Below are 23,232 nucleotides of genomic sequence, written 5' to 3' on the forward strand. Positions count from 1 at the left end.
TCCTGTTACACAATGCAGGTTAACTGTTAAAGTAGTGAAACCATCAACAATAATAGGCTATTTAAAATGATCAGCACCATTTACCAATGATCATTTACTATACAAACTGTAACCATTATGAGAACTTGAATTTCAGTCACATTTATAGACACTAGTAATGTAAAATATAGTAAAATGTCCGTAATTTTGACATATATGCTGTAATATTGTTGGTTGTCATTACTAATAATGAAACATAATATTTTTACCAAACAGCTAAATTCATAATAAGGACTAGAATAGCATGCAAGTAGAACAAATGCAATCACAGTTAGTGTTTGTGAGCACATGGGTGGTGGAAAAGTGTCAGGGGGGAAATCACACTTGGTCACATTTCAGGTCATGTTCTCTCAGACCGTACAGCCAGCTGCTGATAAAAATGCTTCACGGGTTTGTTTTCTTTTGTTTGTGCTTCTGGCGTCTCGTTGGTAAGTTGAAATGTGTTTATATCTTTTCAGTTCATGCAGTTTTTAGAATCGTGTAAAAGGCATACTGTAGAAAATTACTGAAGGGTTTATATTTCCTTGCAACATTTGCATAAAGGTATTCACTTACGTTACAGCTACCCAGCTAGCAAAAATATGTTCTGAATATGTTAAATGCTATCATTCCCTTTAAGTTATCAAAATGTTATTTCTGAATTTTCCATTGAATGGTGTATAAATAATGTATTGGTGCTAATATTTTGAGAACATTATAAAGATCAGATAGGCTTAGACTTAACAAGCATTCTGTTACCATTACTGGAAGAATTTTTGTTAGTAATTTTGAAAGAACCTTGCCAGAAGGTTAGCTAAAGCTCTGAGAACATTCCCTGTTAGCTGGGGAAAACTATTTTAAAAAAGCTACACAACACCTCAATGTAGTACAGAGATGCTCCTGCTTTCGGTTGTAGTTCTAGCTTTGTCCTAAATGACAATCTTATCATTCTGTGGTATGACTGTGACAGTTTGAAATCAGATCTGTGATTTACAGTATGTGTGCATTTGAGACTTGATTGGCATTTGAGATTTGATATGCTCTTTAAGAAACCCTCCAGACAGTGGGCCGGTGTTGTGCCGAATTTCAACTCCCTGCCAAATGATTCCCCTTGTTGAAGTCTCTACCTCAATGTCTAATCCTAACCCCACCCCTAATCCTAAACCTACCAGTACTAGAGGGTAATAATTTGGTGGGGGTCAGAATTCGGCACAACACCGGTACACACCTGTATGCAATACCAGCACTTCTACATTTTAATCTTTATAGCTTACCTTCACATTGTCTTGTGTACCGCCACTTCTCACATGTTGCCGGTGTTGTGCTGAATTCTGTGTGCACTGTACTGAGCTAATCAATCCTACTCCTAACCCTACTGTCACTACAGTAAAGCGAGAGTGCCAGCACTTTTTTCCCCCACTTCAAGCACCAGACATTTAGGAAAATAAATACATATTTATTAAACTTTCCATAAAATTTTCCATAACTACACACTTTAAAACACCAGCTTCCTTTGTGTCAATGCTGATTGTTTTTTCTTCTTTTGACTTCTCTTTTCATAACATCCCAATGACTTGAATTAAAATCTTTTAACTTCTAAATTAATGCCAATTTATGGCAGCTTGATTCTGCCATGGAATAAAAAACTAAAAGAAAAAAGATTCTGACTTTATTTTTAACAATTCCAACTTCATATCTTGCAATTCTCACTTTACAGTACATCTAAACTCAGAATTGCGAGGACAAAAGTCAGAATTGTGAGTAATAAGCTTGGAATTGGGAGAAATAAAGTCAGTTGCATGTTTTCCGTTATGTGTACCTTGTTACTTGGACTTTTAGGTTTATTCTGTCTGGTTCATTTCCTGTTTTCTGTTTCTAGTGCCATTTTGTAGTTTTCTTTATTTATTAGTTCCTTGATTGCTCCCAGGTGTGTCTTGTTTGCCTATTACCCCTTGTGTAAACAAACCCCAGCATTTCCAGTTTTCTTGGTTGGGTCTTCTCTGTTGTTGGATGTGTCGTTGGTGTCCTCAATTCTGCTTCTTGTGCTTGGATTGTTGTTAAAATAAAATTTGGATCCTACTCTTCCTCTTTCTCTGAGTTTTCACCAGCTTTACAGCAGAAATGTGAGAAATAAAGTCAGAATTGGAAGTTAAACTCAGAATTGCGAGATTCCAAAGTCCAAATTCTGAGATTTAAACTCACAACAGTAAGAAATAAAGTCAGAGTTGCGAAATATAAAGTCGCTTTATATATATATATATATATATATATATATATATATATATATATATATATATATATATATATATACAGGTGCTGGTCATATTATTAGAATATCATCAAAAAGTTGATTTATTTCACTAATTACATTCAAAAAGTGAAACTTGTATATTATATTCATTCATTACACACAGACTGATATATTTCAAATATATCAGCTCTTCTGCATTGTTGGGTCTGGCATATCGCATCTTCCTCTTCACAATACCCCATAGATTTTGCTGGCCAATTAAGAACAGGGATATCATGGTCCTTAAACCAGGTGCTGGTAGCTTTGGCACTGTGTGCAGGTGCCAAGTCCTGTTGGAAAATGAAATCTGCATTTTCATAAAGTTGGTCAGCAGCAGGAAGCATGAAGTGCTCTAAAACTTCCTAGTATACGGCTGCGTTAACCTTGGACCTCAGAAAACACAGTGGACCAACACCAGCAGATGACATGGCACCCCAAACCATCACTGACTGTGGGAACTTTACACTGGACCTCAGGCAACGTGGATTGTGTGCCTCTCCTCTCTTCCTCCAGACTCTGGGACCCTGATTTCCAAAGGAAATGCAAAATTTACTTTCATCAGAGAACATAACTTTGGACCACTCAGCAGCAGTCCAGTCCTTTTTGTCTTTAGCCACTTCTGATGCTGTCTGTGTTCAAGAGTGGCTTGGCACAAGGAATGCGACAGCTGAAACCCATGTCTTGCATACGTCTGTGCGTAGTGGTTCTTGAAGCACTGACTCCAGCTGCAGTCCACTCTTTGTGAATCTCCCCCACATTTTTGAATGGGTTTTGTTTCACAATCCTCTCCAGGGTGCGGTTATCCCTATTGCTTGTACACTTTTTTCTACCACATCTTTTCCTTCCCTTCGCCTCTCTATTAATGTGCTTGGACACAGAGCTCTGTGAACAGCCAGCCTCTTTTGCAATGACCTTTTGTGTCTTGCCCTCCTTGTGCAAGGTGTCAATGGTCGTCTTTTGGACAACTGTCAAGTCAGCAGTTTTCTCCATGATTGTGTAGCCTACAGAACTAGACTGAGAGACCATTTAAAGGCCTTTGCAGGTGTTTTGAGTTAATTAGCTGATTATAGTGTGGCACCAGGTGTCTTCAATATTGAACCTTTTCACAATATTCTAATTTTCTGAGATACTGAATTTGGGATTTTCCTTAGTTGTCAGTTATAATCATCAAAATTAAAAGAAATAAACATTATATATATATATATATATATCATAAACAAATATATCAGTCTGTGTGTAATGAATGAATATAATATACAAGTTTCACTTTTTGAATGGAATTAGTGAAATAAATCAACTTTTTGATGATATTCTAATTATATGACCAGCACCTGTATATATTTAATTTAATGGCAGAAACAAGCCTCCATACAAATAGAATGACTTATATAAATCCTACAACAATTTTAACTGAAACTAATGATCCAACAGAAAGTACTTTATGTGATTGACTGTATGTTTCAGGTGTGTTTGGTGTTGAGGCAGATGAAATCGAGTCGGTGTCAGTGATGGAGGGTGATTCTCTCACCCTACCGACTGGAGTGAATAAAATACAAGAGGATGATCTGATAATGTGGATGTGTGGTGACGATTGTATCGCTAAACTCAACATATCCTCCCAAGTCATCTCTGAAGCTAACGACAGATTCAGAGACAGACTGCAGCTGGACATTCAGACTGGATCTCTGACCATCACAAACATCAGAACCACAGACTCTGGACTTTACAAAGCACAGATGATTGGACATCAAGTTTCAAAGAAAACCTTCAGCGTTACTGTCATTGGTGAGAATACTTATAGGTAGACATTCTCTAAAAATGAAACTGAAATCACAAACTCTTTATTCATAATTCTTTCATGTTTCCAGCTCGTCTTCCCATTCCTGTCATCAGTAGTTACTGTCCTCAAAGTCCTTCTTCACCATCAGCGTCCAGATGTATGCTGCTGTGTTCAGCTGTGAATGTGGGTCATGTGACTCTCTCCTGGTACAAAGGAAACAGTTTATTGTCCAGCATCAGTGTGTCTGATCTCAGCATCAGTCTCTCTCTACCTCTGGAGGTGGAATATCAGGATAAAAACACCTACAGCTGTGTGCTGAACAATCCCATCAGCAACCAGACTCAACATCTGGACATCACTCACCTCTGTCAGCCATGTTCAGGTAGCATCAAACCATCACTTCAACAGCAAATCAGCAACATACTAATAATCATTTTATATATTAATATTTTCTGTTCTTTTTCAGCTTCAGAATGTGTCCGCTGTTGTGGTTCAACTGAAGCTGTGATCCGATTGGTCCTTTCTGCTCTGGTGGGCGTGGCTACTGTTGGTGTTCTGGTTTATGACATCACATCCAGAAGAGCTGAACAGAAAAATAGAGCGCCGAAATCAAACTGATTTACTATAACAAGAATTTTAAAAGAATATCAACAGTAAAACATTTTTTTCTCTATTTTCTGTTTTGTATAATATCAGGAGAAATCATTTTAGTACTCTATAAATGCCCTCTAAAACAACATGGCATGCAGCTCATGAGTCTTGTGCAATCATATTTTTACTTCGCAATCATCTTTTCTTTCATCTGTGCCATATGCTTACTAAACATTTTCTGCTGTTTGTGTGGTCTGGTAATGTAGGTAGCAGATCTGTTTCTGTGTCCTGTCAGCATGAAAGTGTTTCTCAGGAAGTGTTTAGATTTGCAAACCTGTGACTTCTGAAGAAGCTGTCCTTTAGTGTCAGGACATTACCCTTTAATGTTGTTACCCACAGTGTTCAGAAAGTTTTCTCAGTTAAGCTACAGGTGTTAAACATTTGAACTTTACACACCTTTGTTTAAAGAAACAAGTTTACTTTTTAAGCCACCCTCAGTCAAACTCTTGTCTGGTAGATTGAGTCCTGTTCTTTTACTCAAACCTTGCTTTATTTAGTACATTACATACAGTACATTCCTGGCGTGATACTTTCTCTAGTGCGCTTGACTTGTTCTTTCAACTCAATTGATGCACCATTAGTGTAAATACAAGTAATAGTGGGAAGTGCCTATGAAAGATGATTGATGGCGATTATGGAATTATGTGTTTGTCACTGCGAGACTTATTTTAATAATGCCATTAAATGTTTTCCTTTGTATTAAATGTAGAAAATAATTGTAACAATCAGAGCATTTGTGCAATTGTCAATTACAATATGATCTCTTAAAGAACAGAACGTTTACATAACGTTAGCCGTAATGATTCATTAAAAACACATTAGCCTCTGAGAAAAATGCATGTCTTTGTCTTTGTGAGAGAAGCGTCTCGCTGCATCCTGAGATGGACATCCACCAACCCGGCCCACATCCAAGTGTGACATCAGAAGCCACGCCCATGTGATTGGTCATGTCAATCACAGTACCTTCACCAAACACCGATCCCTAAACCTGTCCGTCACTGTAACCTTAACCAATGAAAATAGCTGTAAGGCGGGATTGCTGGTGAAGTGGTTTGGGGGGAAAAATCGTGCTTTCTCATTAACTTTGAGCTTTAAGAAGACTTAAAGGGACAATTCACCCAAAAATTAAAATTCTGTCATTAATTACTCACCCTCATGTCGTTCCACACCAGTTTATTTCTTCTGCCGAACACAAAAGAAGATTGAAGAATATCGGTAACCAAAGAGTTGATAGGCACCATTTACTTCCATAGTATTTTTTTCCAAACTATGGGAGTCTTTGGCCATCAGCTGTTTTGTTATCCATATTCTTCAAAATATCATTTTTTGTGTTCAGCAGAAGAAACTCATACCAGTTTGGAACAATTTAAGGGTGAGTAATGATGAACTATCCCTTTAATGTTATGAAGAGATAAGAATACATTTTTTGTGCAAAAACAAAACAAAAACAATGACATTATTCAACAATATCTTCTCTTCTGTGTCATTCTTCTACGTTGTTCATTATTGGCCGGCTCCTGCGTCAGCATCATCACACATGCGTTGAGCTGCTCACATTAACAGTGTCGGGCTTCAAAATCTCAAGCCCCATTCACTACCATTATAAAGCTTGAAAGAGCCAGGATATTTTTAAATAAATCTCTGATTGTGTTTGTCTGAAAGAAGATAGTCATATACATCTAGGATGGCTTGAGGATGAGTAAATCATGGGATAAATTTAATTTTTGGGTGAACTATCCGTTTAACTGGTGTCTATCAATCAAATAAAAACACACAAATGAATATGCATATTAGCCTTTATTTCATTACAATATGCATTTATAACATTTTCATACAAATTAAACATGTACAGGCTAAAGTGCAATACAACTGCAAAATTCATTTTAAATGTGTTTACTGACTAAACAAGGCCCTGTAACTCTTAGACATATTTAAAACTGAAGAGTGTAAGTCCACAAATTAACTCCAAGTTTCTATAGAGAGGTACAGGGATGGTTTCTAGTTCCCGCCAAGATTATAGGGGTTTTATAATGCGCTTTTTAAATTTATGAGTAAAATAAAACCTGCGGTAAACATAACTTGATACTTTGACGTTTTGTGCTAAAATTTAAATTATACACACCCATACTGAAAATGCTAATTTTGAAGCAGTTATGTTAATTTTTAAAAACATAAATTTTTAGATGAGACAGTTTGTATTAGTCGAAAAAAATTAGTTAATATTTCATAGTATGGAGTGTTTTCACAGTGAATTTAAAAAGAGCTTCTCAAATATCACAGTATGTAAATAAACACTGGACTGAATATTAAAAACTCAACATGCTCCCAAATATTTACACAAACATTAATGGCTATATGTCACATTCAGTCTATTATATAAGATACAAATAAACCTGTTGCTGTTTATGTACAATACGAGGTTCATAATTGACACTGGCATTTTGAGTCATTTTGAGATTAGCATATTTTTTGTGTATTGAAATGATACTTTAGCATTATATTTAGCAAAATATTCTGTCAGTTTAGAAGTATGTTGTCCTAGTACCAAATGAAATGAAAAAACCTTTCCCAGACAGCAACATGTGGCCCAGATCCGGTCCACATTTGATACATGCGGATTACATGCGGACCAGATGTGGGCCGACACTATATTGCTGTCAGGGTTCGCTCATCAACACATAACGTGTTTTTGCATATTGTCACAATAAGTATCCTGCTAGAAATTTTATGTTCCTATATCATTCTCAGAACGTCCCCATTGGTGTTGCTGAGTAACGTTCCCAGTACGTTCAGAGACGGTCACGATGTGGAACATTCAGGACGTTCTGGGAATGTTTAGGGGACTATTACTACAGGACGTTCTCTTAACTTTCCAAATGTCCTCTTTGTAATGTTCTTGCGCGACCATAAAATAACCAAAATAGAACGTCCCCCTAAACTCATATCGGGAACGTTATTAAATAACCAACAGAGGACCATGTGGCAACATTCTGTTAACGTCCCAAATGTCCTCTTTGTAAAGTTTTTAAAGTTCTTAAGTTCTTAAGTTATGTTTTAGGAACGACGCTAATGTTCTGTAAAGGTTTTGGATTTTTGGTCACCTTTACAGAACTTTTAGGGAACGTTGCGCAAGGTCACAAGAACATCGCCCTTTACATGGGCACTGCACTTGATGAATCTCTTCTTAACTATTAAAAAATGAGTATGCATGTATTATGAATACAATCCATATAGAATACATCTGCCATACTGGCACTGTCATGTGAAATTGTGTCACCGTTCCCCACCAGACTCCTCATCCTCATTGGATAAAGGGTCCGTCGGCTCTACAGTATATGTACTGGTGTTGTTCGGGTCCTCTTCTGGTATCAAGGACAAATTCATCTCATTTGGATCATCCATACCCTTTTGTGCGGCAGCTGTAAGTAAACAAAGAAACACAATGTAAAAAGAGAGAAAGCAATGTGTAGCAAAATAAATATTCAAAACTACTCTTGAATTCAAACACAGATTTCAGCATTAGCCCAGCAATTTTTCTACATTACAACTGCCTGATCGCAATTATATAATTATGTTGCAATTGTACATACAGTAACACAAGCATAGAGATATGACCCTTTATTTATTTAGAGGAAAAAAAACTAAGAATTTAAGCTATTAAAAACGCTACTATTGTGAAATGCAGACAGAAACATATTATAACATTTATTATTATTACTAATACTATAGCAGTAAGAGTTGACTGGGTTAAAAAAAAAGTCCAAATGGAAGTTGGCTTAAGCTTCTCACCATGGACATTGACTTTGATGGTTTTCGTAAGAGGATTTGTGTTGCTGGAGATCACAAGTTTAAAATGCCCAGAGTCTTTGACTCTCATGTTCTTGATAGTGAGATTTCCAGTCTGATGGTCCAGCGTCAGTCTGTCTTTGAATTTTCCACCAGGACCATCCTTTGTTATGAATCTATTTTTCCTTTTATTGCATACAGCTATGACAGTAAATAAGGTTGTGGAATCAGACACTCTGTAATCAGCATATTTCCACCGAAGCAGATCATCTCTCTGTATGTCAGTAACACCAGATTTTAGAGTGATAGTTTCTCCCTGCTTCACTTTTATTTTCTTCATTTGATCCTTCCTATCATCTGGAGGGGAAAAAAAAAAATACATTTTCAAGACAGGAATTAAACATGAATAGGCCCTGTTTACACCTGGTGTTTTAATCTCTTTTGTCCACTTTCAACCACTTCTGTCCTGAGGGGAGGGTTTATGGACAGCCACAAGACCAGCTGAACGCTGTGAGTGTTTGTTAGAAATCAGTAATGGTGAGAGAACATTGTGCTTGGTACATTTTCATCTTCAAATCAAATTTGGGTGTTCAGCCAAAGTTTAAATCCCATCTGGCTAGCGCGCTTTCCATAATGTACGCATTAAGTCAGCCTTTTTACTTTAGTGCATAAAGTACATAATGTGTTTCTGTCAAACCGATTCAAAATAATGGAGCATTTTATAAATATCTCTCCTATTGGACATTTGTCCAGTAAAAAGATCTTAATCTGTATTAAAGGTTAATTATTATTATTATTATTATTATTATTTATTATTATTATTATTATTCAATGGACACAGTATTTAAATATCTTACCATCAATAAGTGGATGACGCTCTTCCTGACCTGTTTGAACAATAATCACATATTTTATTTAATTATTTATTTATTTGTTTGTTTGTTGATATTTCTGATTACTTTTAACAGACAATGAAAACGCACAATGTTTTACAGTAACTTACTGTCTGGTGAATCTCTCTCCTGAACAGCCATTTCCAGACCTGCTGAAGACAAAGATTTTAATCTGATTTGGACTCAAACACACAGAGAGATTCAGTGCACAAAGTAATGCAACATCTTACCATTATTTCGGTTATGACCTTCATTCAACTTCTGGACCTGTTCAAACAATCATCAGACATGATTCAGTTAAACATACCAATTGTCAGTGGAATACAAATATGAGGTAATAGAGGAAACGTTTCTAGTTTAAACATTATTTATTCTTCAGACAAAATCAATTTTAAAGACATGAATTAAACATGAATAGATGGTATGCAACTGAGATCTTTTCAATCAAACTTTATGTAACTTAGGCCCCGTTTACACCTAATCTCTTTTGTCCACTTTCAACCACTTCTGTCCTGATTTCTTCGAGGGGAGGGTTTATGAACAGCCACAAGACCAGCCGAATGCTGTGAGTGTGTGTAAAAATCAGGAATGGTGAGAGAACATTGTGCTGGGTACATTTTTCATCTTCAAACCAAATTTGGGTGTTCAGCCAACAAAGATTAAATCCCGTCTGGATAGCGCGCTTCCCATAATGTTTACGCATTAAGTCAGTAGGCGGAGAGCAGTCTTTTGTGGCTGTTCGAACACATTCAACCACATGAGGATCTACACTACGGCCTAATGCATTTTTTGACTACCTCTGGAAGTGATTGAAAGTGGACAGGCTCAAAACGTTTTAGACCCTTGTGACAAGCAGGCTGGGGCGAGAGCCGTGAGAGATACGAGAGATATGGTGCAGTGCACAGGTATCACTATATTTGGTTATCTTATCTTAAATGGATGACATTCTTCCTCACCTGTTCAAACAATAATCAAAGATTTTTTGTTGTTGCTTTTGTTGTTAATTATGATTACTTGTAACAGACAATGAAAACACACATTGTAACTTACAGTTTGGTAAATCTCTCTCCTGTTCACAGATTTCCAGATCTGCTAAAGACAAAGATTAAAATTTGATTTGTACTCAAACACACAGAGAGATTCAGTGCACAAAGTAATGCAACATCTTACCATTATTTGGGTTATCAACTTCGTCTCCAAGAGCTGGACCTGTTCAAACATTCATCAGACATGATTCAATGAAACATATCAATTGCATCTTGTGGTTTCAGAGTTGTACTTTATTCCCTTTTTGTTTTTGCTCATATGACTTTTTCCATGGAACACGAAGTATATAGATATAATAACAGTAGATATAACATAGTATACACCGATCAGGCATAACATTATGAGCACTGACAGGTGAAGTGAATAACTGATTATCTCTTCATCACAACACCTGTTTGGGGGTGGATATATTAGGCAGCAAGCGAACATTTTGTCCTCAAAGTTGATGTGTTAGAAGCAGGAAAAATGCTGGTTCTGATAGAAAGGTGTCAGAATACACAGAGCATCAGTTTTTTGCATATGGAGATGCATAGCTGCAGACCAGTCAGGGTGCCCATGCTGACCCCCGTCCACCGCCGAAAGAGCCAACAGTGGACACGTGAGCATCAGAACTGGACCACGGAGCAATGGAAGAAGGTGGACTGATCTGATGAATCATGTTTTCTTTTACATCACGTGCTGGGAAACCTTGGGTCCTGCCATCAATGTGGATGTGACCTTGACATGTACCACCTACCTAAGCATTGTTGCAGACCATGTACACCCTTTCATGGAAACGGTTTTCCCCGGTGGCTGTGGCCTCTTTTAGCAGGATAATGCTCCTGCCACAAAGCAGAAATGGTTCAGGAATGGTTTGAGGAGCACGACAATGAGTTTGAGGTGTTGACTTGGCCTCCAAATTCCCCAGATCTCAATCCAATGGAGCATCTGTGGGATGTGCTGAACAAACAAGTCCGATCCATGGAGGCTCCACCTCACAACTTACAGGACTTAAAGGATCTGCTGCTAACATCTTGTTGTCAGATACCACAACACACCTTCAGGGGTCTAGAGGAGTCCATGCCTCGACGGGTCAGGGCTGATTTGGCAGCAAAAGGGGGACCAACACAATATTAGGAAGGTGGTCATAATGTTATGCCTGATCGGTGTATGTGTGTGATATATATAACATGATGTCATATAACCATGAGTGAAGATCTTGTTTAACTTAAATGTATTTTTCTTAAAATCTTTGAAATCCTTGAAATTGACTACAAAAGTCATATATGGATCATAAAATGGCACTTTCCCCTAACACACTTGTCTTGTGAAGCTCATATCATTAAACCCAGAGGCAGCAACATATTTACAACATAAGACTACAGCAGAGGTGAAGATTGTCAGTGGACATCTTACATTTTGCTCTGCTATTGTACTTGAAATACAGCATGTAAATGATGACCAATAAATAAATCATAAGAACTAATTTTATGAAAGGCCAGATCAAAAGTCCATTGTGTCTTTTAGCACAAACATTACTCTACAAACACAAAATCCTACGCTGTTGGCGGTGCCTTCCTTTTTACTTTAGTGCATAAAGTACATAATGTGTTTCTGTAAAACTGATTCAAAATAATGGAGCATTTCACAAATATCTCTCCTATTGGACATTTGTCCAGTAAAAAGATCTTAATCTGTATTAAAGGCTAATTATTATTATTTATTGTTTTATTATTATTATTGTTATTATTATTAAATGGACACAGTATTTAAATATCTTACCATCAATAAGTGCATGACGCTCTTCCTGACCTGTGTGAATAATAATCACAGATTTTTATTTTATTTAATTTTAATTTATTTATTTGTTTGTTGATAACAGACAATGAAAACGCACAATGTTTTACAGTAACTTACTGTCTGGTAAATCTCTCTCCTGAACAGGCATTTCCAGACCTGCTGAAGACAAAGATTTTAATCTGAATTGGACTCAAACACACAGAGAGATCCAGTGCACAAAGTAATGCAACATCTTACCATTATTTCGGTTATGACCTTCTTCAACTTCTGGACCTGTTCAAACAATCATCAGACATGATTCAGTTAAACATACCAATTGTCAGTGGAATACAAATATGAGGTAATAGAGGAAACAAGAAACATTTCTAGTTTAAACATTGTTTATTCTTCAGACAAGTATCAGTTAAACAACAGTTGGTTTTTGATCACTAAATATGGGTAAAATTCAACAATTTGAACACTGAGCTGCTTTGAGATCCCATATCTATGGGACTGAACTATATAGGGCCTTAATGAAAGATTGCAAAAGGAAAATTTATTAAGAATGAGAATCTAGAAGGATATTAAGATATCATGACTACTTTTGGAGTTGCAGGCATGCAAACTTTGGAAAAGGAATATTTATAACACTCAAAACAGGTACGTTTTATGCAATTGAGTTGATAGAAAAACACGAGATACTTTTCTAGCTTCAACATTATTTGTTCTTCAGATTTCCTTTTTTAAAAAGAGAAAAGTATCAGCTGTGTGCAAAGTGACCCACATTTGGTTTGTGACCACTAAAAATGTGTTCAATTTACTCATGGAGCTGCATTAAGATCTCCATATCTCTGGGATTTAACCATTGAGGATACCAAAATGGGATTGAAAATGAAGATACCAAAAGCAATGCTTGTTAAGAACCAGAATTTAAAAGGATATTAAGATATATTTAATACTTCTTGAGATACAGGCATGCAAACTTGAAGCAAAAACACAAGAAGTGCTTTTTCCCATTTTTGTCACTGTTGGCATATAATGAAATAAAGATTGATAAAGTCAACTGATTTTACTAATAGATCTACCAATCTCTGTGTAAAAATAAAATACTGATGCTGCCATCTTGTCATTTTACACCCCTGAAAATTGGCTTCAAATCTCAGGTGAAAATTGTCATTTTGGCCCCCCTCTACAAAATAGCGGATTACTCTGTCAATATACATCTGTGATATTTAATATTTTGGCTTTCATCACTATTTATGTTTGTCTTTCTACAGAAAAAATATTAACAAAATCAAACATTTGAGCCGGGGACCTCTGGTTGAGTTGACACAGAATGACCCAATGGTCATTTAGTTAATCGACAGATTGTGGTCTGGACTAGCGTTACTAACTCTGTACCTTCTCTTATACCAGTGGAGAGAATGGCAATAACCCAGCATTCTATATCTTAAACAAATCATCTCTAACTCTTTAGACAGAAATGGGTAAACTGAATGAAGCCATGTAGGATACATCTCATGCATTCAAACACAGCAGTCAGTATACGGCAATATATCAAGAAATAGTACCTTACCGTTGTTTAGTGGAATAGCTTGTGGCTCAGGAGCTTGCCCTGTTATAAAATAATGACTTCATTTAAACAATGATGTAAGTCCATATAGCAGAACTATTAAATTCTGCCACAATCTAGACAATTTTTTTAAACTGTGGTTACAAAATTTGATTTTTTTCAAAGGTCTCTGACCATTTTTATTGTATCAGCTTTAAATAACACTTACCCCTTTCTTTTGCTTTTTTAAAGTACATGAAGAAACAAACAGCAGCCGCCCCAGCTACCAACAGAAGGGCACCGACACACACCCCCACTATCACTCCTAAGGGTGCTATATGGAGAAGTAAAGACATTAGTTAGTTTACTGGACCTGGCAATACCTGTTCATGATCAAAAGCTGTAAGACTATTTGCTGTCAGGCTATTTTTAATATTATAGCTAGCCAGTGTAGAGCAGAAACTACAGAAATCACAACTGCATCTGCAACTAACACTCATAATGCTTTACAGAATGGAGCAAAAACAAATATATCTGTAATCTATAAAAATATGAAATAGTCCCGTGGCCCTCTTTAACTTGGGCAGCATTAAACAGGTTCCTTATGGCAACCTCTGTGTCTCTAAGCAGAGATAGTGTAGCTCCTCCAGTTCGCGGGACACGAACCCGAGGCCGTCCACATGGGACCCGGACACTCTAACACGGAGGCTAAAGGCTGCAACCCTTAGCATCAGTCGCTAGAGCATCTCCTGAAGTCAGGGGAGTGAGGTTTACACGCACAGCTCTTACTACCTTACGTCTGTTACAATAGCATTGAATGAAAGGTGTTTGTTTTGTTCCACTAGTTTTTAATTTTGAATAATTTCTATTATAATTTAGAGTTTGTAGGACTACCATACTTATATGGGTGTATATACCTGCACATGTGTGACAGAGGTGAGTGATGTCCAGATGTTGAGTCTGGTTGCTGATGGGATTGTTCAGCACACAGCTGTAGGAGTTTTTATCCTGATATTCCACCTTCAGAGGTAGAGAGAGACTGATGCTGAGATCAGACACACTGATGCTGGACAATAAACTGTTTCCTTTGTACCAGGAGAGAGTCACATGACTCACATGACTCACATTCACAGCTGAACACACCAGTGAACATGATGATGATGATGAAGAACATTGTGAAGAGTCTCTGCTGATGACAGGAAGAGGCAGACGAGCTGGAAAACATGGGATAATAAACAGGTAAAATATCATTTACAGTTAAATCTACTTTTACCAGCTTTAGATGGTAACTAAAACAAAATTTGGTAAGTGAATCTATCACAGTCTCATCATAACATGCTTAAAGTGTAGCATTGCTGATTTTCAACCCCCTTTGTGTTGTTACAATGTCTGTAGTATATGTTTACTCAGTTACTTTGACTGAGCAATTCACATTTATTTGTCAGTAAAAATCCTTTTGTGAAAACTACAGATTGTACTTCCACATTTTTGTTTCCCACACACAGGCTGTGTCCCAATTCAGAGGCTGCAAGGTCGGACTAAGCGTTGTTAAATGGGACCGTCTAGCCCTCTGGCAGACTGGTTGGGCGTGGCTTTGGATGGCAATGTGCCCAGTGCATTATGGGTGTTGCTATCACCGATATGGGGAGGTGTTCCCTCTTATGCGCCTCACTTTTACAGCTCTAATTTTAAAGTGAAAGTAAAATGCGTACAACCACACGGCCTAGAAACTAGAAAAACACAACTAATCCTATTCCCTAGGTTCCCTATTAGCACTGGGTTTAAATCCAAAATATTGCAAAAATCTTCCACCATCTTGTCTGTCAGTTCCTCACTCTCATGATAAATGAAATCTGACTCCTGCTGCTGATCTGTGCTGCATTGAGACATTTTAACGCAAACTCTTGTTAATTGTCACACATCAAAAGTTTTGACAGAGATAATCCATTGAAAGACTTGAGCTACTCACCATAGACAGTAACATTAAATGTCTTGTATGAGCTCTTCCTGACAATATTTAATTTATATATTCCAGAAAAATTAGCTGTGATGTTCTTGATGGTAAGAGATCCAGTCGATTGGTCCACCTGCAATCTGTCTCCAAACATCTTAATTTCAGAGTTCCTAACTATGACAGTATTGTCAGGTCCAAAACTCCACACTTTCAGATCGTCGCTCTGTATTTCACCATGTAGAGTGACTGAATCTCCCTCCATCACTGATACTGACTCTATTTCATCTGTCTCAGCACCTGACACACCTGAAGAGCAAACGGAATTGGTTATTCAGAAAGAGATTGATTAGCAAAACCACAACACAATCAGTATGTGAAATGCAGACAGGTGAAATGACACAGAATTTGTTTGGTCAAAGAATCAAAGTTTGTTCTGAATCAAAGAAAGGTCAAAATCATGTGGTAAAGGGAGTGATCAACTCCTAGTTTAGTTTATCAATGAATTAGGTGGGGTTTTTAATAATTATCAATGAAAAAGTGGTGTGTATCTGCATGCATGATTTCTCCAACCCACTAATGCCTGATATACATGTACTTGCATCATAAAACTTTCAAACTTCCTTGGCCCTGCCCAATGACTTTTCACAATGTTTCACATAGCACTGCCCTTAAAGGATTAGTTCACTTTTAAATTAAAATTTCCTGATAATTTACTCACCCCCATGTCATCCAAGATGTTCATGTCTTTCTTTCTTCAGTCCAAAAGAAATTAAGGTTTTTGATGAAAACATTCCAGGATTTTTCTCCTTATAGTGGACTTCAATGGCCTCCAGACGGTTGAAGGTCAAAATTACAGTTTCAGTGCAGCTTCAAAGCGTTCTACACGATCCCAAACGAGGAATAAGAGTCTTATCTAGAGAAACCATCGTTAATTTTTTTTAAAAAATTAAAAATGTTATACGTTTTAACCATAAATGCTCATCTTGAACTAGCTCTCTTCTTCTTGGCCTGAGCATTTATGGTTAAAACGTATAAAAAAAAATAATTTTTAGAAAATGAGCGATGGTTTCTCTAGATAAGACCCTTATTCCTCATCTGGGATCGTGTCGAACGCTTTGAAGCTGCACTGAAACTGTAATTTTGACCTTCAACCGTTTGGGCTCCATTGAAGTCCACTATAAGGAGAAAAATCCTGGAATGTTTTCATCAAAAACCTTAATTTCTTTTCGACTGAAGAAAGAAAGACATGAACATCTTGGATGACATGGGGGTGAGTAAATTATCAGGAAATTTTAATTTGAAAGTGAACTAATCCTTTAAGATATAGCTACAGCCCTACACCCCTGAAATGGGTCATACCACTAACATTACCAAGTAGGCGAGGGTTAGTTCATCCAAAAATAAAAATTATGTCATTAATTACTCACCCTCACACCCTTAAGACCTTCGTTCATCTTCTGAACACACATTAAAATATATTTGATAAAATCCAATGGCTAAGTGAGGCCTCCATTGACAGCAAGATAATTTACACTTTCAATGCCCAGAAAGCTACTAAAGGCATATTTAATACAATTCATGTATCTACAGTGGTTCAACCTTAATGTTATGAAGGAACGAGAATACCTTTAGGTCCATGAGACCGTAGGGTGTCCCATTCGTCATTTTAACTTTCAGACGGGTGCTCGTGAGCGCCCCCTTTGCGGCCGCTATGCGCACTTCTGTTGAGCCCGCAAGTTTTACCTGGCAGTCAAAGCAGCATTACGTCACAAAAGTGTGGACACAGAGAAAGACTGTGAGAGTTTAGGGTGCCATTTGGGATTGGGCCAATATCACAATCGATATTCAGTAGGCATCGCTCTACTCTCTGTCTTTCAGAAGCTTGTGGCTGTGGTTGTGTTGCAGCCTCTTCGATCTCTTTTAGTTTGTTCTCTGTATATTCTTTATTCGAAGTAAGGTTGTGCAAAAAATGCAATTCATGCTGTGTCAATCTGCAGACATAGTTATGAACCGTTTTATTTTGAGCGTGCATCTTCCTCTGTTTGTAAATACAGCCTTGCATTTCCGGGTCGTATGTCAGAACGCCAGCTCCTGCGTCATCACCACACGCATGCGTCGCGGTGCTCTCGTGAACGCGTGGCGGAGACTGATACGGAAATTGTTAGATAATAAATTTATTTTGTTTTTCTGGTGCACAAAAAGTATTCTCATTGCTTTATGACATTAAGGTTGAACCACTTCAGTCACGTCGACTGTTTTAACAATGTCTTTAGTACCTTTCTGAGCATTGAAAGTGTAAATTAACTTGCTGTCAATGGAGGCCTCATTGAGCCATCGGATTTTATCAAAAATATCTCAATTTGTGTTCCGAAGATGAACGAAGGTCTTACGAGTGTGGAACAATATGAGGGTGAGTAGTTAATGACAGAATTTTCATTTTTGGGTGAACTAACCCTTTAAATATGCTAATATGATAGCACACATATCTCGGAGATAACTATAATGTCTGCATTTACATCTGCAAGATGTATTTTGTTTGAGTGTTTGCTCTTCTGCAATTGCTCTATGGCGTCTCCTGTCAGATGTCATATAGACATGCTTTAGAATGCATGTAAAACTGAACTGCATCTCTATGCAGTTTGAAGCAGATGTTTTCCAGACTTCCAGATCTTTAGCAGTCATCTTAAAGAGCTGCATTTATCGCATGGATGAAGAATGCAGTTCAGCTGAATGATAACCTTAGCCCTCTTTAACATTGTTAAACTGAAAGAACGAAGCAAACTGTTTGCTGAAAATAATCATAACACTGCACTGAACTAAAAACTAATACTTAAAATAATAGCCTACCCTTACGTCATGCAGAGGTTTATTTAAAAAAAGGCCACTGTGTAATTCGCACCCTGCAATTAGCTTATATGTGTTGATATTAGCCTATATGCTTAAAGAAACACGATGCGAAAAGAAACCAAAAGCAATAAAATACCACTTACCGTGTAGTAATAATAGGCCTAATAGTATAACTATTATCTTCATATCGCTAGTAAAAAAAAAGAGTTGAGTAAAATAAAATCTGAGTAAAAAAAGATGGAAAGTGGGACTGCTCCTTGTTGGGCTAATCGTCCTGTCAAAGCTCAGAACTGATTTCTGAACTGACAGAATGCAACGTTTGACATTAATTTAAAACGACACTTAACCCCATTACAGACAAACTTTATACTGAATGAGATCCACTGGTGACTATCCATGTAAAAATAGTGAAAGGGGGGGGGGGGGGAAGAGCGATATTAAAACTTCCTGGTGTCTTAGAGATAGGATTACAGGTTTGATCCCCACCTACTAAAGTTGTTATGAAATCGGGAAACTGCTATTACTGTCCTGCAGACACATATACTTGTTTTTTAATCTCTACTAGTACAGATTTCCTGAAGCTCGAGCATTTTCAGGGTAACTCTACATTTGTGTCCGAAAACGATAAACAGCTGCAATTTTTAATGTTAATAGATTTTTTTCAAGATGTTTCGATGAAAACAATGACAACGAGAAAAACACGGATAGCCTATATATACAAATACAAACTTTTTTTTTATAAATAGAGAAACTATCAAACGCAACCATGATAATTTATATTTTTTAAAGACTATCCTGTTCACAGCACCTCCACAAGTAACTTGTAATGTCATGTTTTAACCAGATGTCGCTAGAGAGCCCGAAATTCTGTAGTTTAGAGCGTTTGAAACAAGAATCCCAAAAGCATGCCTCTTACCTCAGCCTCACTTGACATAACATACAGTGCACTTTCACTTGATCAAGAACACCCCAAATTAAGTTATATCAGTTTCACTTTTTGTCTTGTTTTAATAATTCCTTGGGCTACATAGTGAAAAGAGGATTTTAACTGTGTATTAATGTCAGTGCAAAGTAAATTTAAAAGCAGCATCCTTTACAAGAAATTTTCAAACGACATTTTCATATCCTCAAAAGCAAATGTCTAGTTTTGCAGTGTGTTAATTGTATAATTAGCCACAATGGTGCTTGATATAAATTTTAAGCAATCTAAAATCAACCAACAAAAGGTAGCCTATATGTTTTTGTCAAACAGAAAGAAAAATGGATATGATTCACTGAAAGCATGACAATCGGTTGAGTTTGTGAGTCAAAGTGAAACCTTAGCTGGAACAATATGCGGTTTCATTTGTTGGGTGGACAGACAGCTTGTGCATGTGTGTGCACAAATGTTTGTGGGTGAAGTGTCTTTTCTTCTGCTAACTTGAATATCATAGTCTGAATTTCATCAAACAAAACAGATTTACAATAAAATGATGTAGTGAATTCAGTTACACATTATTTCATTTTTTATTTCACCTTTAAAAATATAGGATGCAGCAAAAAGACCATTTTAACTACCTGTGGCTTTCTGCCAACAAGAACAGTAAAATGCTGCATATAATAAAACATGTTTGCATCTCTTACATCACTGCGACCACAGTGAGTGTGTGCAGACTTAGGTGTCACATCCTGTTAGGGAAGAATTCACAAGCAGCGACTGGTCACTCTGAGTGTTCACATCAATTTTGAGTTATTGTGAACAGCTTTAAAAAATGGTCCATGTGTTTGTTTTGTTCTGTTTGTGCTGGTTGTGTCTTGTTGGTAAGATAATCTCTTCAGTAATCAATTAAACTGATCAAACAATTAGTTCTCAGTCTGATTAACCATTTCTGTTTGTTCTTTAGGCGTGTTTGGTGCGGAGACAGAGTCAGTGTCAGTGATGGAGGGAGATTCTGTGACTCTACGCTCTGACACCGAAATACAAAAAGATGATCTGATACTATGGAGATTTGGAACTGAAGACTCTCATTTGGCTGAAGTCAATAGTTCAGCCCAGATCATTTCTATATCTGGAAGTACTGAAGGATTCAAAGACCGATTGCATTTGGACCCCCGGACTGGATCTCTCACTGTCAGGAACATCAGAACCAACCAGTCTGGAATTTATAAAGCACAGATCATTGGACGTAAGGTGTCAATGAAAATGTTCAATGTCACGGTTTATGGTGAGTTAATTAGTTAAAGACTCACAAACACACAATCCAGTTGACTTTATTTGTGTTTGGCTCTGATTTACAGATCTGTTGTCATATGTTGACTATAGGAGTCTCACAGTATTGCACTTGTCTGGAATAAGAATTAGCTTGATGTAAACTATAAATAGTGTTAATTATAACACTATATATAAATGACAAATTTAATAAATGTTGCCTCTAGTCATTTAAAGTAATATTTCTCTCAAAAATGAAAATTAGCAGTTTGAAATGAATGAAAATGAAAATTAGTTTGTTTCTTTAGTGGAACAGATTTAGAGAAATTCACCATTGCATTAGTGAATGGGTGCTGTCAGAATGAGTGTTAATGTGGATTATATTTACATTACAATTACATGTTTGTTTTTTTTTTTTTTTGTGATGAAGTGTTGGGTTGGCCAAACCACAAGCAGTTCTGTCTTTGCAAGGTTGAGTTGAATGTCCTTCATCCAGCCAGAAATGTGTGTCAGGCAGGCTGAGATGTGAGCAGATACACTCAGATCCTCCAGAGAGGTAGAGTTGTGTATCATCAGCATAGCAGTGATAAGAAAAGCCATGTTTCCGAATGACAGATCCTAGTGATTACATGTAGATGGAGAACAGAAGTGGACCAAGCACTGAGCCCTGAGGCACCCCAGTAGCTAGACGTTGTGACTTCGACACTTCACCTCACCTTTTCACGATACCCTGAAGGGTTATTAATTGGGTTAATAAATGCATTACTTTCTCAGTAATTTCACAGTAGGACTTCTCTTGTATCTAACTGCACTCGCAGAAATTTACTGTAAAATCTACAGTAACTTTACTTTACTTTACTACTAATTTCAGTCACGTTTTTAGAGTTGTACTGTAAAAACAAACCATGGTTTTACTGTGTAATAGTATTGTTATTATTATAATTTTTTTTTTAGTGTCACCATTGTTGTGTTTTGTAGTATTGACGTATTGATATCACACCTTTTAAAATCAAATCTCAGCAGTCGCTTCACCTTTGTGGAAGATCAATCTACAAACAGTTATGAATTTTAAATAAGATATTGATAAATCTTCATGCTTAAATAATGCTAAAATGAAATTTTACACGCTAAGAATAGTTTGACTAACTTGGCTAGATCAGAAATTTGAATGTGAATATACAAGGTCCAAGATCACAATCAAACTGAACACTGATCAACATTACGGTGACTTCAACAACAATTACAGTATTAAACAATACGATTCCTTACAGTGGCATGATTAAACATGATTCACAGTAAAACAAGAGCAGTAATGTCAGCATTTTGCTGTTGATTAACAGAAATTCATAAGAAAATGACCCAGCATGCATTAATTTCTTTGTAAATTTCTGACTACAGTAATTTATTGTAAAATAAAACTTGCAGTTGATTTGATTTACACTGATTTTTCTAATCTTTTGTAGCTCATCTTCCTGTTCCTGTCATCACCAGAGACTGTTCTTCATCATCATCATCATCATCATCATGTTCATTGGTGTGTTCAGCTGTGAATGTGAGTCATGTGACTCTCTCCTGGTACAAAGGAAACAGTTTATTGTCCAGCATCAGTGTGTCTGATCTCAGCAGCACTGTCTCTTTACATCTGGAGGTGGAATATCAGGATAAAAACACCTACAGCTGTGTGCTGAACAATGCCATCAGCAACCAGACTCAACATCTCAACATCAGTGAACTCTGTCAGATACGTTCAGGTTATATTAGTTTTTGTTTACTTAAGTCAGCAGCATATTATTAGTCATTTTAGTCACGTTTATTGCTCTTTTATCTCCTCAGACTCTGACTGTATCTGCTGTTGTGATTCTACTAAAGCTGTGATCCAATTGGTCCTCTCTGCTCTGGTGGGTGTGGCTACTGTTGTTGTTTTGTGTTTTGACATCACATCCAGAAGAGCTGAACAGAAAAGAACTCAGAAATCAACATCAGTCAAACTCTGATTCTCTATTAAAACAACAATCATCTATTTTTTTTTTTTTTATCATTCTGATTTTGCTTCTCTTCCTCTCTTTCTGAGCATTTTGGATTGTTTTTTTGTTTACAAAGGAATAAAATGTATTTTTATATGCACTTGAGTATAGAACTTGAGTATAGACAGTGTGTTTTGTGCTGAAAATAGCTTTTTCTAGGACACTGAAGTCTGTATGAAGCCGTTCATCTCATGTGAGTGTCATATTATAAATCAAGTGTTCTTTAGCTACCTAATGTATAAGACCTTTTAAATGCAAAATAATTAAAGAATAAGCTATTAAACATAAAATACAAAATATCTGCATTTTAAAATGTCATGTGTCATTAATTCTCCAGTAGATTCAACAGTTAAAAGCTTGCAAAATATTGGGCAGTGCCTGTTCATTAAATGAGCAAGAGCAAGATTATAAGTTTTTTTTTTTTTTTTTATGACTAGCTAGGCT

At 36.8% G+C, this 23,232-nt stretch overlaps 3 protein-coding genes across 3 annotated transcripts; 2 read left to right on the forward strand and 1 right to left on the reverse strand.

Moving 5' to 3' along the window:
- Positions 1 to 343: 343 nt before the first annotated feature.
- LOC125263363 (natural killer cell receptor 2B4-like) lies at positions 344 to 5,574 on the forward strand. The gene is made up of 4 exons (XM_048182376.1): positions 344 to 467; positions 3,773 to 4,093; positions 4,177 to 4,470; positions 4,555 to 5,574. The coding sequence occupies exons 1-4, from the start codon at positions 419 to 421 to the stop codon at positions 4,704 to 4,706; spliced, it is 816 nt and encodes a 271-aa protein (XP_048038333.1). The 5' UTR covers positions 344 to 418; the 3' UTR covers positions 4,707 to 5,574.
- Positions 5,575 to 6,517: 943 nt separating this feature from the next.
- LOC125263365 lies at positions 6,518 to 14,746 on the reverse strand. The gene is made up of 11 exons (XM_048182377.1): positions 14,693 to 14,746; positions 14,005 to 14,109; positions 13,800 to 13,838; positions 12,482 to 12,517; positions 12,362 to 12,403; positions 12,227 to 12,256; positions 10,589 to 10,627; positions 9,529 to 9,567; positions 9,383 to 9,412; positions 8,529 to 8,882; positions 6,518 to 8,158 (listed from the first exon to the last, which is right to left on the reverse strand). The coding sequence occupies exons 2-11, from the start codon at positions 14,030 to 14,032 to the stop codon at positions 8,013 to 8,015; spliced, it is 783 nt and encodes a 260-aa protein (XP_048038334.1). The 5' UTR covers positions 14,033 to 14,109; positions 14,693 to 14,746; the 3' UTR covers positions 6,518 to 8,012.
- Positions 14,747 to 20,259: 5,513 nt separating this feature from the next.
- LOC125263367 lies at positions 20,260 to 23,087 on the forward strand. Its single transcript, XM_048182379.1, has 4 exons — positions 20,260 to 20,376; positions 20,460 to 20,780; positions 22,228 to 22,515; positions 22,598 to 23,087. The coding sequence occupies exons 1-4, from the start codon at positions 20,328 to 20,330 to the stop codon at positions 22,756 to 22,758; spliced, it is 819 nt and encodes a 272-aa protein (XP_048038336.1). The 5' UTR covers positions 20,260 to 20,327; the 3' UTR covers positions 22,759 to 23,087.
- The last annotated feature ends 145 nt before the right edge of the window (positions 23,088 to 23,232 follow it).

The sequence above is a fragment of the Megalobrama amblycephala genome, linkage group LG2 (genome assembly GCF_018812025.1).
Source record: "Megalobrama amblycephala isolate DHTTF-2021 linkage group LG2, ASM1881202v1, whole genome shotgun sequence".
In the NCBI taxonomy this organism is placed as follows: Eukaryota; Metazoa; Chordata; class Actinopteri; order Cypriniformes; family Xenocyprididae; genus Megalobrama; species Megalobrama amblycephala.